The sequence below is a fragment of the Oculina patagonica genome, chromosome 12 (assembly GCF_052425735.1).
Source record: "Oculina patagonica isolate OP01 chromosome 12, crgOcupat, whole genome shotgun sequence".
Taxonomy (NCBI): Eukaryota; Metazoa; Cnidaria; class Anthozoa; order Scleractinia; family Oculinidae; genus Oculina; species Oculina patagonica.
Window position 1 is genome coordinate 3,667,439 of NC_135769.1, and position 11,361 is coordinate 3,678,799.

The 11,361-nt window shown below is 39.1% G+C and overlaps 1 protein-coding gene across 1 annotated transcript; it reads left to right on the top strand.

Moving 5' to 3' along the window:
• The first annotated feature begins 1,259 nt into the window (after positions 1 to 1,259).
• Positions 1,260 to 11,147, top strand: LOC144633731 (G patch domain-containing protein 4-like). Its single transcript, XM_078492591.1, has 8 exons — positions 1,260 to 1,349; positions 1,651 to 1,724; positions 2,533 to 2,625; positions 5,930 to 6,034; positions 6,763 to 6,836; positions 7,400 to 7,450; positions 8,268 to 8,348; positions 9,159 to 11,147. The coding sequence occupies exons 1-8, from the start codon at positions 1,277 to 1,279 to the stop codon at positions 9,427 to 9,429; spliced, it is 822 nt and encodes a 273-aa protein (XP_078348717.1). The 5' UTR covers positions 1,260 to 1,276; the 3' UTR covers positions 9,430 to 11,147.
• The last annotated feature ends 214 nt before the right edge of the window (positions 11,148 to 11,361 follow it).

Genomic DNA, 11,361 nt, shown 5'->3' on the forward strand with positions numbered 1-11,361 from the left:
TCATTTTGCCAGGCCTTAAGATCCGCCCCTAAAAACTTAAGGAAAAGTGAATGATTGCTGAAAGAAACTACCATAAAATGAAATCATTCCTGAATGCAAAGTCATCACTGAAGTATGAAAACTACAGAATAGGTGATCAAACCCAATATAGTGGTTGCCAAGATTATTATGAAGAATCATAGGATTGTGAACCATAAAGGCTTATTCTAATCACGCTTGCTTTCAAAATTCTGTTGTCTGGCAGAGGCTGTCTGAAGGTCTCTGAACATAGGCGTACGGGCACCTTCGGACCTGGGGGGGGCGGACACCTTATTGCCCGAAAAAAAATGACATGCGTTGAATGCGAATTAGAGAGGCATATAGAATGGACAACAAAACGTGCATTGAAATAGTTGTGCACCCTGCCTTCTTAAAGTTCTCTAATTAATTTCGTGGCGTTGTCCGTAGATGTCAATGCACAACCTCGTTCCCAGCGTTTCTCATCTTCCCGCCCCCAATGCACTGAATCCTTTTTCTTCGGAAATATTTTATTTATTCACTTTAGTTCAGAAAAAAATGAAAGTATTTTTGGGGACTGCCATTTACATTGTTTTCGCCTACTTGAAAGTTATAGAAAAGTGGTTGAAACATTCAGGCGTAAATGGGTTAAAACATTTCGTTGAAAGTTTTAAGCTAGCCATTAGAACTAACTAAACGTTTGGGTCAAAAGCATTATCAGAGCATTAGCTTCAGCACATTTGTAACAGCTTTGTTTCAAAGTCTTACACTGGATCCACCGTGCGCAAACTCTCAAGCTATGGAAAATCCTAACTTCTGGTCGCCCTCGCCAATTTCCCACTCACTTAAAAATGATTACAACTGAATCAAACTGAGGGGTCAGGCAGAATTTTCGAGAAAAATCGAACATAATTATAGCAATTTGCGAGAGGAAACGAAAGCAGACAAGATATGGTATGCGATATGAGAAATTTAGACTTCTGAACCACAAAGTTTGGTATATTTCCAATACTTTTCTGCTGATGTAATTCGTTTTGAACATAACTTTGAGATTTGTCGGCTTATTTTCACTTTTTTCTCTGGCTTATTGCCCGAATTCTGAGCATTTTGCCCGAAAAATTTCGGCGCTGGGGGGGCTGCCCCCCCCGCCTCGTACGCCTGTCTCTGAAATATGATCCCATTCGAAGAACGGGCTTCACACCGCGCCATGGAAGACTGGAGCTGATAAGCAGTGAGCGAGAGAAACTGGGAATAGTGTTTTATGTTGCGCAATTTAAACATGGCGGCCGCAAAGACGGAACGTAATGTCGGATTTGCGAGAAAGCAACTCGAAAAGCATGGCTGGTGTGAAGGTGAGTACTGACATATTCTAATTTTAACAGGATCATTCTGCTAGAAAAGACTTAAATGGCGTTTAAGGTAATGCTGAGCGGAATATAATAAGTTGAAGGACTAGAACGCAGTGTCTGCAGTACACACGTGGAAGACTTCATCAATGACTCTTTCACTTCGAGTGCTCTCACCACTGCGCCATCCCTGCTCCCCAATTTGGATCTCTGGATAATCTCTGGATTATCCCAGAGAGTTGTCATGGATACCTCCTTGGAGAATTTGAGAATTTATACTGTTACACTTCAAAAATCTATTTCACAGGTAAAGGTTTAGGCAAAGAGGAAAGTGGAATTTCCAAAGCCATAAAAGTCAACATTAAAACTGATACAGCTGGGGTAAGGTATTAGTTTACTTGTCTTCCTCAACATAATTTATTTTTAAAAAAATGTATTGATAATGTTTACCCGCAATTTCTTTGATGACTCAAAAAGTCCATGGAGCCAACTGCAATAGCTGCAAAAATTTGGATTACCTACAAATTAATTAAACCCAGCCAGTTTTTCTACAGTAATTAAAGTTTAAAAAAACCCTGAAACTCTCTCAACAGAATGATATCAAATCCAAAAATGTCCTACAGCAGCTGCTGTAGAAAAAACAGGTGTACATGACACTACACTAGGGGTTGTAATCTGAACAGTTATATCTTTCTTTAAAGGGACTTTGTCATGGATTTTACCAGATTTTTGAACAGCCAAAATTTATATTTGTGTCAAAGGAAATGCTATTTTAGAATTAAAACTGTTTAAAAGTGCATTTGGCTGCAGATGGCTGCGGATGGAAATGGATACAATTTGAAAACATTAGCCAACGTTTTCAAGTTGTTTCCATGTGCCTTAAAAAATCAATATTTATAGCCAAAGTTTGATTCCTTTTCCCAATTAATAAAGGTTAAATCTTCAGATAAATGTTCAAAGAGTATGTTTTTTTAATGAGTTAAGTTGCCTACCACTTATTTCAGAACAGTTTAAACCAAACATCTGCGAAATCCCGGTGACATAGTCCCTGTAAGAGCTGTACTTCATTTAAGTCCATGGGCTTATATTTGTGAAGGCTATTTGGAACAACTTGGGGAGCTTATTTGGGGGGATGTGTTTTTGATATTTTATGGTATTTTATTTGTATTTATTTATGTTTATCCTACAGGTTGGCTATGATGCTGGTGATCAGTTTAGTTTTCACTGGTGGGACCATGTCTTCAACAAAACTGCAAAAAGTATTGTGGTACAGGAGAGTGATGTAAGAAAATTAGAAGTAATGCTCACTTGTAGGCTCAGGGCTCGAGACTAACTTTTTTGCTAACTAGCCAAGTGGCTAGTGACAGCTTTGATTTCACTAGCCAAAACTGATTTTCTACTAGCCACAATTTTTAAGCATAGTTCTTCTTTTAAGGGGGGGGGGAGGGTGAAAACAATGTGCAATAATGTTAATACCTTTGACCGTAAAATGTTCCTTAAATCTTCACGTTTTTTTTCCTTAAAAAATTGGGCTTTGTTCTTCACTATAAAAATTGAAGAGCTAAGCGCAAGAAACGCACTTTGTGTTTTGGCCAAATTAAAAAAATGTCACAAACGACTCCAAATTTCGCATGCAAGTTCGTTTACGTGTGCTTAACATTGATCTGTATTCAAATTCGCTGAATCTAGCTTCGTTTTTTAGAAATTACGTATGCAAAGAACAAAGGCGTTTTGCAAAGCTTACGTTCTCCACAGTCAGCCAGCAGCATGAGTTTTTCGACACATCGCGTGTAAATCTTTCCTTCTAGCGTTATTTAACTGTCCGGGGAGGTTGAAAAACGTGTCAGAGCCATGCTTTTTAGTTCCTTAGCCACCATTTTGAGGATTCGCCTTACGAAAAGGACTGGATAACACATTGTGACGCGATGTCACCTGATAGGTGTCACGTGAGAGGAAAGAGAGAAAAAAAAATGGCCGTTTGTTCCTGAAAATCATTTGAAGCCTTTGGTTAGTTTTAGCGTAAGTGCGGCTGCCAGGTGGTTGAAGGACATCATTAAGTCTGAATACCCGTAAGTTTACAGCATCGCTCGAAGAACTGAGTGATGTTTCTGCCTTTGTTTTGTACAACAGCGCTGTTTAGCGCTTCGGAAAAAACGTTGCAAACAAGGTAGTTTTGAGCCTGGCCGCACAGAGAGTCTAAAACAAGAGGTTTCTTGCCGGGAACTTCGTCAACGCGAGTTTTACAGGGTCCGCTTGGGTTCTGCCGTGACAAAGTTGCCGAGAAGTGACCTGGTTTTAGACTTTAAAAAATTCTTTATATGTTCCCCAGGGGACGTTCCCTCGCAAAATTATTTTCTGTGTCTCATTAAATATTCATCGATCAATAAATCAATCAATCGATTCGTGCCTTAGTTTATCTTGTTTTCGCGGGATTTTGTAGATGTGTGATGATGTAAGGAGTGGAGATAGAAGTGAGAGCAAGCCGGCGGCACTCAACTGAAAGCAAAACTAGTATAATGTGACAACACGAGCAAGCGTATTCAATCAACAATCAGTCTTTATTTCACTTTCACCTCGGCAAATTACAGCTAACGGTAACACTAAACAGAGTAAAATAGTCTTGCCCGAAACAACAAAAACTAGCTAACCGCAAGCAGACTGCAGAAAAGCTAGCTGCAAGCAAACTGGCGTGAAAGCTTAGTTGCATTAAAAGCGCGATCTATAAAAGGTTGAGGCTGACTCTGATCCTAAACTTAACTTGAAACGGCTTAACTCCCTAATCCCTTGGGGTTAGTGTTAAACTTTATTTTTTTTTTTTTTTTTTGCGTTCGGGCTAGGCTTTTGCGTTAGGGCTAAGTCTGTAACCCTAAAAATTTAGCTGACTTCATCGTCTTGAGAAACAAAAGGTTTCCTTTGTTTATCGTTTGTAAAAGAAAAGTCAAAAGACGCCGCACAAGCAAAAACCTTGTCTTTTTGCATGTGTTATTTTTCGAAAACGAAGGAAAGACCAGCAAAACTAAATACAGGGCAGTGTTGAGCACACGTAAACGAACTTGCGTGCGAAATTTGGAGTTGTTTGTGAGAATTTTCAATTTGGCCAAAACACAAAGTGCGTTTCTTGCGCTTACGCCTTCAATTGTACATGTACATGCATTTTTGTCAACTAGCCTGTTTTGTTTAAAGCTTCAAATTCTATACTGTCAACAGTTTACTTGTTAGTATATTCTCTAAGAGACGATTTTAATAAATGCGGTTTCTTGCCACTAATGCCTGATTTTTTCACTAGCCATTTTGGCTAGTGAAAGGCCAAACCTACTAGCCAAAACTGCATTTTTACTAGCCTTTGGCTAGTTGGCTACCGTAAGTCTCGAGCCCTGAGGCTACTGTCTTCAGCATTGGACTCTGTCCACAGAACTATCTAGAAACCATATTAGAATGAGCCCTTTGCACCTAATGATCACATGGTACAATATCTGCCATGCTGTAGAGCAAGCTACGTGCTAGGACATCCGAAACAAAGTGACTTCAACCAGTCAGTCTCGACTTACCTTTGTTCTGAATGTGCATAGTGCATAGCTTGCTCTCCAGCATGGCAGAGTTTGTGCCAATTTGACTGTTTGCCTCAAAGGTCCCATTGCTATAATTTAATCAAAGTCTCTTCGAGATATCGACGTTTTTGCATGAAGTATGAGTCGAAGGTTTATCCTGTGCATTGTTCTTCGAACTTATCATTACAGTTTCTTTCTTCCTAAGCTAAAAGAAGCCCCCATCTCTTGCATTTGTTTTAACTTCAATAATATCTTTGAAAAGAGCGAGTTTTTTGGTATGGTTTATTTTTGACGTTTGTAATTTTTAAACGATGTAAGTGCTAGTGATTATTTATTCGTGTTTTAGTTACGCAATCCATTGTTTGTGCGACGCTTTTTATAGATCGCCTTTCAGACACATGTGCATTGAGATAAGAAAGCTGACATGTCACTTTTAAAATTGTTAGTATAACGTTTGAAAATGTGACAAGTCACGTTTTTTCCATGAGATTGCAAGTGATCACCCACAGCGGAAAGTAATCCCTTGAGAAATTAAAACAGTCCCTTGAGAAATTAAAAAAGTCCCTTGAGAGTTTACAAATATGTGGTTCCAAATCTTGTCCACATAACCCCTATTCTACCATTTTAGCTTGTAAACAAGCAAAAACGACGAAAAAATGAGACAAATAACTCATTCCAAAACTGATGATCATGGAATGTAATTTTGACTAGATTGAAAAACTAAACCCCACACCAGATAAAGAATGATTGGTTAAAGAGGAGGGGAATGATGAGAATGATTGGTTAAAGTGGAGGGGGGGGGGGGGAGGAGGGTCCTTTGGGCATGCCCTTACAGATCAAGACAAGTACACGTGTATAAATAAAATTTGATTTGATTTGATTTTTTGAAACAACTTTTCATAGGGGGCTCAAACAACCTTGACCCTCCCCCTGGCTTCCCTCTCTCACCCAACAGACTGTTGGGGGGGGGGGGGACTGTTGATTGTGTAATACATATTTAGTTTGGTTTAATTTTTTGTAACATCCTTCAATGCACAGGAAGGAGTAGAGGTAGTGAAGTCTAGCAAAGAGTCATGTACTGTGAGCAACAAAAGGCCAAGCAAGAACACAAACAAGCCACTGTTATATGGCAGATTCGTCAAGGTAAAATAATGATAATTTACTGCCCAATGATCTTCTTTGTTATGAAGTCATTCCCAATAATTTGTTATGAGGAAATTGTATTTGGTGTGAGGGTTGATAGGAAGAATTGTTGAAAAACAGTGATTCGTTTATAAACAGCACGCCAACGTGTGAAATGCAGATATTTACATAATAAACACTTTTAAGAGGCGAAACATTTTATCCACATGCTGACTTTTATTTAGTTTAAGAACCATTTTGCATTCAAGAACTATCTAGAACAATCTAGAAGTTTTACTGTACCGCTACAAAAAGGTTTTTCGTAGTTTTTGTGCTTGTGTCAGCTTTTGAAATAACTTTTTGCTGCTAGTTTATTGTGTGTGGTTTCTGGCCGACAGCGGAGCCTTTTTAGCGTGGTTTTCATCAAGAATGTTCTCTTCTCCTTGTATCTGGCAATTTCCTCATAAGAGGAAACTGGGACATGTCAGCTTTAAGAGCAAGAGTTTCCAATTTTTGTTCCCCTGGAAACAAACACATAAGTACTAGTGACTGCCAGTACTCAGAAAGTTAGATAATTCGGTCTGAAACACCTTGCTGATCAAATTATCTGCCAAAAGCCATGTGTGTAGTCAACTCCTTACTAGCACTCATCCTTGCCATTTCATACAAACGTGCATGTCTTATTACCATGATTTCCGGGATATCTTGGCCTGGTTACATATATTTGAAACTTTGTTTTCATTCTCCAGGCCTCCAGTCAAACACTAGAAAGTGTTACACCTGATTCTGATGAAGAAGATACAGAAAAAGATTTTTCTCATCTGTAAGTAGATTTAAATTTCTTTTAGAGCCTGATTACATGAGCAGGGCTGGCCCGGTTAGCCGGGCTGGCTCGGTTTGCCGAGATAAATTTCAGCCCGGTATTACATGTGCCCCGGTTAGCCGGGCTGGCCCGGTTTGCCGAGATGACTGTCAGCCCGGTTTCAGCATAATTGATCAGAGCACGAATGATCTTAATCACCTTTTTTCGGTAATTTGGTGGTTAATTTTTTGCACTTATGCAGCTGGATGGGTTACTTTACCTCTACATCCTAAATAGAAGGAGTAGCATTGATTTTTTTCGTCGGATATTGTGCTCGGAAGAGAAATTTACTGGCGATACCGAGATCTCGGCTAACCGGGCTGGCCCGGTTGTCATGTAATCGCGAAGATGATTTTTGTTGCGTTTAACAGACGTGCCGAGATCTCGGCAAACCGAGCCAGCCCGGCTCATGTAATCAGGCCCTTAACCTGACTTTCTTTGCAGCCACTTTAATAGTTGCTTCACAACTGAAATGATTGCTTAAATTTCTTAATGTGTAATGTTGTATGTTTTATCTTTGGTAGATGCGCAGAGGAGAAGCTTTTTCAAGCATGTGGAGGTAGAACAGCTCACAAGTAAGGAAACCTTTTTCATTTCTACTTTCTTTTACTTTTGCGTCAACTTCAAGTTTGTCTAGCAAAAACCGAAAATGTCTTGACAAGGAAGCCAGCAAGTGTCTAGGGGCCATTTTCATCCCCAGAGCCGCTTATCCATGTTAGCCGGTAGTGGCTGGGGCACAACAAACAAGTGGCTCTGGGCAAATTTAGCAAAAATTAAAAATCAACCGTTTTAAAATCTCTTTGTTCTAAGAAATTTTACTACAGCTGATTTGATTGGCTAAATTTAAATTTCCTTTTCGATCCTTTGTTGAAGATCTAACCAATCAAATCATGTGTCATCAGAGCAACTTGTTCTTTGTGCCCCAGGCTCAGCCAGCTAAGAGGGGAGCAGGGATGGCGCAGTGGTGAGAGCGCTCGCCTCCCACCAATGTGGCCCGGGTTCGATTCCGGCCCGGTGCCATATGTGGGTTGAGTTTGTTGTTGGTTCTCGCCTTGCTCCGAGGGTTTTTCTCCGGGTTCTCCGGTTTTCCTCCCTCCTGAAAAACCAACATTTCCAAATTCCAATTCGACCTGGACAGAGGACCCGCATGAAAACCAGCTAGCGCTGATGTGGCTTCCACTCTAAATATAGTAATTTAGAGGAACAAGCAGCTCTGGGGATGAGAATTGCAAGGGGCTCATGGCACTTTTTCCTGTCCCTGAGTCAGGCCCAGGCTATCATTCCAGGACCCCGTTCACTAGCATGACGCCTCCAGACTTAAGGCCAGCTCGGGCCGTTCAATTGACTGTTCTTGTTTTTCTGAAGTTCTCATTTTGTGCCTTATGTTTATAGGGCTGCTCGCCATGGGTTCCGCTTGAATGGAAAACTTCAGCGAGTCGAAGAGCAAGAAAAACTAGCGGTGGCAGGAGACAGGTATTAGAGATAAGAAAATTCGGGTTTAATTTGCAAATAAAATAAACACTTGCGGCAACATAAGATGAATCTTTCATTTGTAGTAGGTCGTAATTTTAATTATGCTTCGCCTGAGGTCGAGTGCACTGTTGAGATATGTAAGCACGCGGGAATTTTTAAGAGCGCACTTCTCGTGTTCTTAATGGTTTCCACGTGCTTATCAGTGACTCAACACTGATGCACTTGGGCGCTTTAACTGTTCCCTTGTTAATGAACCTGAACTGAGCAATCGTAGCACGTGCAATTTCTTGAACTGCTCCATTGGGTATCCAATTTCTTTTTCGGAAGCAGCATAGTATATATGACCTGAGACGTCAGAACTGCTTAGTCTTGCCCAAGCCAAAAACTAACCTTAAACTGAAATCAGTTTCATACATTGGCGCAAAAAGGTGGAATAATGTGCCCAATGCCTGGAGGGCTAAAGAAAGCTTAGCTTCCTTCAATAGGGAACTAAAGGCCATCAAAAATCTTGATATTGTAAATAGAAAATTGTAAATAGGCTAGAGCATGTAAATATTGTAAATATCTTGTATATTGTAAATAAGTTTAGTTAGTATTCGTATTTATCTTAGTGTTAGTTTTGTTATGATTATTTCTTAGGTAACTTAAACACGACCACATCAGCTATGCTGTAAATTTATCGTGTCTAAATAAAAGATATTATTATTATTATTATTATTATTATTATTAACATTTTATAAAACAGAATAATGATCTGCTGTTTTATTTGTTACAGCCTGATAAGTTTCTTCTTCTTTGTCACTGTTGCAGATGCAGAAGTAATACAACGGAAGATAGCTCCGACTCGGATGTTGATACTTCCGCGGTTGAAGAAAAACAGCAAACAAAAGAAAAAGAAAACGACAAGAAAGTTAAGTCGAACAAAAAGGATAAAGAGAGGAAAAAAGGGAAGAGAAAACACAAAGATATGCAGAAAAATAACGAGCAGAAACTTCAGGACGAACATGTTTCTTGTGAAAGTGAGGTAGTCCAAAAACGAGTGAAAAAGAAAAAGAAAAAAAGCAAGAAAGTGAAGACTTAACACAGTTGTGGCAGTATAGGGATGAAATACTGGTGAAGTGGAACAAAGCCGCGACGAACCGCCATTGCAACACCCCCGAGAGAAATAAGACTTAAGAACAGAGTAAAAGCCACCAAAGAAAGACCTAGAATGACAATACAGTTGAACCCTGTTAATTCGAACCATCAGGGGAAACAAAAAATAGTTCGAAATAGCGGGAGTTCGAAATAGCTGATAGTAAATGACTTAAGGTGGCTCGATCGGATTTTTGAGTGACGATACCTTTCATCTTTGAGCAACTTGTACGCCACCATAAACAATACGACTGAAAATCGATCAGTACAGCTGTACTAAAGAAAGATGAAAGTTTCGAATGAGATGAGTTTCATCGAAATCGGAGTAACCATAGCAACAAAATGACGTCACCACCCATTTTACACGAGACCGATTTTCTTGTAATAGAGGGATAATTTTGAAAAAAGGCTTCTAGATCTTGGACTTGACATAGTTTTCTAAAGGTCTGCAAAATTTGAAGAATTTTTATGGCAGCGATCCGATGTAGGGTGAAATACAGCACAATGTTTACCTGAGTTAAGGCTTTAAATAAACTGCCTAAGAATGTTTCAATTATTTTGAAAATCGGACATTTCATTACAAACTTATTCTTCTTTTTGACTGCCAAGTTTAAAAAAATTCTATCGAGCGCCTTTTTATTTTGCGATCATTTTAGTAAGCGAAGGCCCTTTTTCGATAAAAGAGCGAAATAACACTTCATACCAGTTCATATTCAAGCCGATGTTTCAAGAAATCAAATGAAACGATTTCTCTGAGATTTTCTTCCAAGGTAATTAGATAGTTCAAGATTCACTTAAGGCCAAAATGTTACTTGATCGGGCCTTGTGAACGTTTTCTCAATAATGTATTAAGACTGCTTTGTTTTTGTTGTATTTTAGCACCTGAAAACTTCATCCAAAATTTTCTCGAAAACCCTCTCATAGAAATTCTTCAAATTTCGCAGACCTTGAGAAAACTATGTCAAGTCCAAGATTTAGAAGCCTTTTTTCAAAATTATCCCTCTATTACAAGAAAATCGGTCTCGTGTAAAATGGGTGGTGACGTCATTTTGTTGCTATGGTTACTCCGATTTCGATGAAACTCATCTCATTCGAAACTTTCATCTTTCTTTAGTACAGCTGTACTGATCGATTTTCAGTCGTATTGTTTACGGTGGCGTACAAGTTGCTCAAAGATGAAAGGTATCGTCACTCAAAAATCAGATCAAGCCACCTTAAAGGCAAATCCAAGGGAAATGGGTTTTAGTTCGAAATAATGGGAAATTTGAAAAACGAAATAACCGAGTTCGAATTAGTGGGGTTCATACTAGTTATGCAACGCTTTCGAGTGGTATACTATGGAATATCCCACGAGTCACTTGTATTTTCTCAGTATACACACAAGCCTTTAGGCGGGTGTGTATACGAAGAAAATACAAGTGACAAGTGGGATATTCCATAGTATACCACGAGAAAGTGTTGTGTAACTATTTTATACCATGCCATAGAAAATACGCTCACTAAATTTCATCGAGAATAAGATCGCAGCGCACGATGGGAAGGTTGGGTTGAATACCGTCGAATATACAACGGCTTTCCTGTATTCTGATTGGCTGTATTTTCTATGGCATGGTATAAAACTGAATATAAAATTACTCTGAATCAATTACAAGGACAGCAAACGCAGATGTGTTCGTCAATAGTAATTTATGGATTAAAATACCTTTTATTTTGTGTATAGATAGTTATTATACTTATTCTGTGAAGGTATAGGACTTCACTTTTTAGAGCGCTCAATTTTAATAGCCTGCGTCACAGAGAGTCTAAACTGCTGGTATATAGTCCGTATCGAGGATTTTGTCATGTCCGGTTGCAACGCAGGCTAAATTGTAAAAGAATT

Coding starts and splice junctions, on each gene's coding strand:
- LOC144633731 (XM_078492591.1), top strand. CDS start 1,277: ATGGCGGCCGCAAAGACGGAACGTAATGTCGGATTTGCGAGAAAGCAA. Junction 6,837..7,399: donor GAAAAAGATTTTTCTCATCT/GTAAGTAGATTT, acceptor TATCTTTGGTAG/ATGCGCAGAGGAGAAGCTTT. Junction 7,451..8,267: donor GGAGGTAGAACAGCTCACAA/GTAAGGAAACCT, acceptor TTATGTTTATAG/GGCTGCTCGCCATGGGTTCC.